At 32.2% G+C, this 7828-nt stretch overlaps 1 protein-coding gene across 1 annotated transcript in view; it reads left to right on the forward strand.

Annotated features, from left to right (window-relative positions):
- PKHD1L1 (PKHD1 like 1) overlaps positions 1–7571 on the forward strand; it is a 167411-nt gene extending 159840 nt beyond the window's left edge. Inside the window, exons 74-78 of the mRNA XM_051970994.1 lie at positions 1567–1718; positions 2106–2252; positions 2334–2487; positions 5411–5629; positions 7314–7571. Of these exons, the coding sequence (XP_051826954.1) occupies positions 1567–1718; positions 2106–2252; positions 2334–2487; positions 5411–5629; positions 7314–7339 (698 nt within the window). The 3' untranslated portion in view covers positions 7340–7571. The remainder of the gene's footprint in view (positions 1–1566; positions 1719–2105; positions 2253–2333; positions 2488–5410; positions 5630–7313) is intronic.
- Positions 7572–7828: the final 257 nt, after the last annotated feature.

Genomic DNA, 7828 nt, shown 5'->3' on the forward strand with positions numbered 1-7828 from the left:
AGAGAAATTATTTCAATGGAGTAAAAAAAATGGACAAAGGAAAACACAAGACATTCAGGGGCCAATAACAGACCAGTTTGACTAGAGCAGAAGCATAACAAGGTGGGGAGACATAAGGTAGATAGCCATCAGGCTCAGGAGGGTTTATGAATATGAATCAAGGAATGTTGTAACCAGCTTTCCTTGAGCTTGGTGGAGATGGGGTGTGGTTAATGGAAATGAGAAAAATTAGGAGGCTATTTGAACCTTTAAAACATGAAGTATTAAAATTCAAATATTTACTAGGACATAATCTTGAGCAAGTCATTAAATTTGTATGCCTAAATTTCCTCTACTGAAAAATGGGAATAATAGTAATACCTACTTCCCAGGATTCTATTGAGAATCAAATGAAATATTTGAAAAGTGCTTTAACACAATGTAGATACTAAATATATACTTTTTCTTCTCCTCCCCTCCCCTTCTTTTTATTTTCCTTACATCTTAGCTGAGGAAATAAGGTTTTGACACTAGCAATAAAATTGGAAAGTAAGAGATAGATAATTCATTGTATAGAAAGAGTAAATACTATTTGATGACTAATTTGCATATGGAAATCAATGAATAAAGAAAAATAATTTATGTCACCAATAATTTGGACTTCAGTGACTTGAACAGACATAGAAAAGTGAGAAAAAAACTGTCTTGGAGGACTGGTTGGATTCAATTTGGTTCTAGACCTATTCAACTTAAAATAATGGTAGGACATTCAGGTGAAAATATTGTTTAGAAGAGAAGATATAGTTTGAGGAGTCATCAACATAGAGATGAGAGTTCAGCCTATAAGAGAAAATGAAATAGAGTTTTGAGATGCTATAGAAAGGCATTTAAAACATATAGAAAGGCATTTCATTGTAAATAACTAGTTTTCTAGATAAGCAACAAAATATGCAAGACTGCTCATTTTGTCTAGATAAAGACAGATATAATACCTCCTGACAGCTAATAAAGCTACTAATGTTTTACTATTGTGTTGTCTTCCCCTTTAGAATGTAAGCTACTTGAAGGCAGAGATTGTCTGTCTTTTTCATTTTTTTGTATGCACCTGGCATTTAGCATACAATGGCTGGTAAATAAGAAATAATAAATGCTTGTTCCCTCCCTTCCTCCCTTGTTCCCTTCCTTCATTCTAAAAGGTTAATTAAACTCCAGTGGGCAGATTAAGTTTTGGTGCTACCTTTCAAGATTTTTAAAAATGTTATAGATGGTGAGTTTTTTATTACAAGAAGTTTCAGTTAACAAATCTTAAACAGATTACTCAACTTAAATGCTACCTTCTTTTGATCTCACCCCTTCTCTTTGTCTCCTCCATTTAAAAATAACTTTGCTATCCTTAGACTTACTTAGCAATATGTATCTTGCATATATTTATTATAGTTAATTTTATACTGAAGTTATTCATGTATTCCACTGAATACTTCAATGCCTCCTTTTGATGAGAAAATGTAAAAAAACTCACCACTAATCATTCTCTCCACTTAAATAAAAAATTCACAATATTATATTATAAAAAATTATTTCCAATAGGTCAGATGCAATTATCTGAACTCCAAGAAATTTCCAGTTGTCTTGGACAAACCATAATCTTAGGAAAACTCAATAGTGTCCTTGGATTTAATATCTCTTCGATGTCTATTTCTAATCCTCTCCCTAATCCAAGTGACTCTGGTTGGATTCATGTAAGTAACACCATTTTAATTATATTAATGGTCTCTTCTACTGTTTTGGACTTTAATATTTCTATGGACTCATAGTCATTTTTATTATCACCTGTACTTTGTGAATTCATTGCCAATATTATTAACAGAATCAAGGGAAGTTTTTTGAATAAAGATAATATCTTTTCACTAAAATATGTATTGATTAAAAATTATTAAATAACAAAGGTTATAATGAATTGTCTTCTTTTTCATATTTGTAAAATTTATGATCAAAATAATGCCACCATATTGAGCATATATTTTTATTAACAATCTATGAATATACTCTTACTAGGGTAAGATGAATTTACTGCTACATGTTATGAATATACTTAAAATGCAATTATTATTCATATCTATTTTCAGGTGACTGCACAGCCTGTGGAAAGGTCTGCATTTCCAATCAATCACCTGGCCTTCGTGTCTTCCCTTTCTGTGATTACTCAGCCAGTAGCAGGGCTACCAGGACATCTATTTTCCCAGCAGCCTTCAATTAAAGCAATAGATTCTGATGTAAGTGCTATCTCAAAGCTAGGTTATAGCAATCAGTCATAAGTCATATGTAGATATTGTTGAATTTTTTCCTGTCTTTAGGGTAACTGTGTATCTGTTGGAATTACTTCATTGACCCTCAAGGCCATTCTCAAAGATGCCAGCAATAATCAAGTCGGTGGCCTTAGTGGAAATACAACAGTTCCTTTTAGCAGTTGTTGGGCCAACTACACAGACCTGACTCTTATTAAAACAGGTAAGTGTAATGTTTTGGATCTATAAAGACAGATACAAAAATGACAAGGGTACCTCTGTTTTGATGAATTATACAGCAATTTGAACCACAACTTCTAGAAATCTGAACATGTAACTGTGGTCTCAAATTACAGTTCCTATAGTCCCAAATAATGCTGATACTTCTAGCTAACAACCTTCATAAAAAATGTGAAGTTAACAAAACAAAGTTTAAACATTTCCTTTCACTAACAAAATTATATTAATACAAAAAAAGTTCATATCTAAGAAGTAATTTCCTTTTTTAAAAGATTAAGGCTTTCTACAGCAATTTAACCCATTCTTAAGAAAACTATTCATCTACAGACTGAAACATATTATTTTTCATATTCTTTCCTTTTTTCTTTATTTTTATCTTGGTTTGTTTTCTTTCATAAAATGACTAATATGGAAATAAATTTTACATGTTTATACATATATAATCTATGTCAATTGCTTACTATCTCAGAGAAGAGGGAGGGAAGAAGGCATAGAATTTAAAATTTAAACTTTAAAAAAAATTTAAAATTATTTTACATGTAATTGGGGGAACATAAAATAGTATTAAAAATAGAAAAGATATTGTTTCCTGTAATGGATCTTTATCCAAGTCATGTCTCCTTGCTATCCTGGTCTACTTTCTGATCTTTACTCAGTGAGAGCTCCTGTTACACTGTGACTATAAGTACTAATGCTGCTCTCAGTCCTGTGACTGGTTCCTGCTTCATTAAATTAACCAAAGACAATTACTCTCCTCTGCTCTGAAACTATGATCCAGAAATGCATATGGGCAACAGAGTTGCCAAACAGCTCCCAGTTCTGCACCTGGTGTGAGCAGAGGATTCTTTCTGACCAGCTATCCAATTGTCTTACCATTTCTGGACGAGAGTTTCAGAAGCTCCTGCTGCTCCTCTTGAAGCTGCCTCCAAAGCCCACTGCTGGTGCTAAAGTTATGTGCACTCCTGGAAGCCCCCCACCCTACGTCATAGATTCTTCTGATGACTTCCTATGTTGTCTCAGGGTAGAAAAGTGTCTCACTCTGATCTTTTGTTAACTCAGTCATTCCAAAATTTGATTTGAGGTGCTATTTTAGAGTAGTTTAGAGTGGAATGTTGAGAGAAGGAAGGAGCAAAACACATCTATCAAAATTTTTATGTCACATTTTCCACGGTAATGTTGGCAGAACTTTCACATTTGGATGTTACCACCTCAGTTTTCAATATACTATGTGAGGAAGAATGGCCATAGTACTTAAGAAAGTGACATTTTGAAGACTGCTTAGAACTGAGTAGACATGAATAAAGTCTTTACCAGATGCTACAGATTTAAAGGCATATACAGATCAATTTTCAACACATATCAAAGAATGGGAAGAGGAAATTGTTAATTCTACAATAGTAAATCTTAGAGGAATATTTATCTCAATAACATGGTATATTAGAAAGAGTGTTCAACTTGCTGGTAAGAAAACCTGAGTTTGAATCCTAACACTTCCAGTTATTAGATGTTATAACCTTAAGCAAGAAACCTCTCTAAATTTGCTTCCTTCTCTCTAAAATGAAAGGACTGAACTAGATGATTAGTGCTATTCCATCCAGTTTGATAGTCAAGAGTCAATAAGTTTATTAAGTGAATTCTATATGCTGGGCATAAGTATTGGGGATACAAAAAAGTTAAAGCCAGTCTCTGTTCCAAAGGCACTAATAATTTAATGAGGGAGACAACAAGCAAAGAAATGTGCACGTATAAGTTAGATATATGGTAAATAGTAAATAAATAAAAAGAGAAAATTATTAGAATTAAGAGGGATTGGGAAAGGTTTTTGTAGAACATGAGATTTTAGTTGAGACTTAAAGAAAGTCAGGAAAATCAACAGGCAGGGACAAAGTAGTTGAGATTCCATAGCCATTCCTTAGCTAAATAGAATTTCAAATGATAATGATATTTAATACAATCACACTTAAAATTCCTATATCTGTAAACATTATAACATTTTGCCATATCAGTAACTAGTTTGGGCATGTTAGAGATAAGTTGGCAGAATTAAAAAAAATTTTAATACATGAAAAAAAATTTCCAAATAACAAACATGAAGGAATATTTTGCCTGAACCTTATCTGGTCTTCCATATATATATACATATACACACATAACCATAAACAACTTTCAAGTAAATTTTTGCTATGAATTGCAACAGTGCCAGAAAGTCATCAGAACAGTACCTCTTCAAGCTAACTGTTGTGAAAATACATTGTCATTATTTGCCAAAAGAGCTAACCTTATTTTCCCTTAAAATAGCAAGAACAGTAAGAACTCAATAGAAATTATAGTTAACTGCTAACTTTGCTTGTTATGCAGTCCCTGGCAAATAATAGATACTTAATAAATATTGATTTGGCTGATTATACAAAAATAAAAATCCAAACTTGAGATACCTTTTACAGGAAGTATTTCCTATGCCTCCTTGATTTCAGTATCTTCCCTTGTTAATTATTTCCTGTATATAGTTTTTAATTTATATTTTGAATGCTGTAAATTATAAACTCCTTCAGGCATACTAAGCCTTAATAAATGTTGATTGATTAATTAATAAAAACAAAGTTTATCAAATTTTCATAGCTTGGATTTAGTTGGTTTTGATCAAAGAATAGTAGTGGGGAAAGAAGGGGAGGTGGATTCTATGGAGACAAAAATCTTTTATCTCTTGAGAAATGAAATATGTATTTTTAAAATTTGGAATTTCATAATTATTAATAAGACAACAGTGCCGCCAAGAACCCTTTTACACACCAAAACACAGTCAATGGAAATGACTAAGAGTTCTATGAATGGAGAGAGGGACAAGGCAAGAAGGGAAGTTAATATTTTGTTTTACAGAGAAACCTAGTCATGATTTTGTCTTGCAGGGAAAAATTATAAGATTGAATTTGTATTAAATGATGTCCGAGTGGAATCAAGGTCTTTCAGCTTGCCGGTACAGTCCAGTTCCAGCAGCAGTGACAGTAAATCATTAAATATGGACTCAACTGCCCAGAAAGTCACCATTGTAGTTGGATGTCTGTTAGGGGAAAGACTACTCTTAGAACTATTTATGACTGCTATTTTGATTCTGAAGGGAATCATAGGTAAGGTTTTTTTTTTTTCTCTTATAAATTATTTCATGTATTATAGATTGCAAAGATCCTTTTAAAAAAAATGAATAAGAAAAAAAATTGAACATTTACTATGTGTCCTTGTCCAGAAACAACCTAATCCCTAGGAATGAATTTGGCAGTGGTGAGGGATGGGGTACAGAGAAGTAAATATATTTCCTGGTAACAGTTTCACTGGGAAGACAAGATATATATGTGAAATTTTAAATAGCAATTGAAAACAGTGACAATATGTTATATACACTAAAGTACTACAGAAGTTTAGCAGAGGATGTCATTATTGTGAGGTAGAATACTTTAATGAAGACTAAGAGGAAATGGCATTTCAGGTATAGAATATAATATGAATAAAGATATAGAAATGGGAATAACAGACATGTTTGAAGTACAATAAATAGAAGTCAAATAGACATAATTTTTAGCTAAGAAGTATTAGGAATTAAAGTTGGAAAAGTTCTTTGGGGTAAAGTTCTAGAAGGCCTTGAATGCCAGGCTAAGGGTTTTGAGCTTTTGAATATCAGGGAGCCATTAGAGTTTTTTAGGTAGGGATAGACAAATGGAAAGTATGATTAATGGATACTAATCTGAAGTAGTATGCATAATTAGAGGACTAATAAAAGACTAAATATGAGGAAGTTTAGTAACAAGTTTATGACAGCAACTTTCATACACTGGACATAATTTACCAGGACAGAAGAAGAAAATGAGTCAAGGATGATTTCAAATTTTCCACTGTTCACAGGAAAATAGTTCTTCTTTTGGCAGTAATATGAAAATCAGGAGATTTTGAGGGTAATTCATTTTTGAAAGGTTGATTTTGTATAGATTTAGCATACACTTTAAGGTTTACAAAGTGTTTTCCAAACATTATCTAATTTTATCCTTTCAATGACCCTGGAAGATAAGTATCATTATTATCTCCAATTCACAGATGATGAAATTGAGGCAGATAAAAGGTAAGTAATTTGCCCAGAGTCAAGTGTCTTACCTAGTAAGTGTCGGAGGTAACATTTGACGTCAGGTCTTTCTGACTATCTCTAGCACTCTATCAACTGCAGCATCCAGCTACCACCATTGTGATCTCACTACATTTCAACTTGCTGCACAGCATTCTGAGCTACTGCTAAAATGGGTTATATCTTTATTTCCTCCACTATTCATTTTATATATTACTTTATTTTGGAAGGAGCTTAGATATTTGTTCTTTCTAAAGACATGTCAATTGCTATAAAATATTTTACTATCTAAATGTTGGTGATTAATTTAGCTTCCAGCCTGTAAGTTAAGTAATTGCTACTGTGACGGTCACCTACATGATTTACTATTACTCATTATTGTAAAAATTACATGTTGTAAAAATAACAAATAATTAAAATCCATGTTCTCTAGGATTTTGTGTTAGCTCAAAAGATTTTAGTTTTAAGAAGATTTTTAATTCTAGCTAAATGAACGCTCAAGAAAAGTTAAGTGAGCATTGAAATTCATAAGCACCTCCTATATACATAAAACAAATATGCTTTCTAATTGTACATTTTTATTGGTCTTTATCATAGTATTATTTTATGATAAACTACAACTATATTGTTAGCATAACTAAAATTGTTGCAGACTGAAACTAACACAGATGTTAAGTCACATTTGAATCATTATATTACAGATAAAATCAATGAAGTATTACAATGAAGAGCATGCTGAAAATCTGAGATATGCAAGAAGCTACATACTAATGAACTATTTGGTGGAGAAAAAGACAACAGATTTTTTTTTTAATGTTCAAATCATTTACCTATGTAAGATTGAAAAGATGTAAAAATCATCATTTACCTTCAAAATAATCATAGTATCATAGTCTTTAGAGCTGGAAAAGACATTAAAGACCATTAAACTTCTATAATGTAGCAATTCAAGGATTAAATGTACAACTTTCCTTTTTGTTCTATATATTATTTTGTATTATAATTTTAAAACTTGGAGGAATCTGATTTGGACTCGAGTGGTTGCAGGCAAGCTCAGGAACTTTATCCACATGGGTTACATCCTACTCTATAACCTCCTGCACTCTCTTAGTTTCTTCTTTTAGCAGAACTCCAGGTGGAAAGGGTCAAGCTCCTCCCCCACTTTTTATATTGGGTCCATGAGGTCACAGGCACAGCCAATCACAGATGGAGACAC

Source organism: Antechinus flavipes, chromosome 1, assembly GCF_016432865.1.
Source record: "Antechinus flavipes isolate AdamAnt ecotype Samford, QLD, Australia chromosome 1, AdamAnt_v2, whole genome shotgun sequence".
Taxonomy (NCBI): domain Eukaryota; kingdom Metazoa; phylum Chordata; class Mammalia; order Dasyuromorphia; family Dasyuridae; genus Antechinus; species Antechinus flavipes.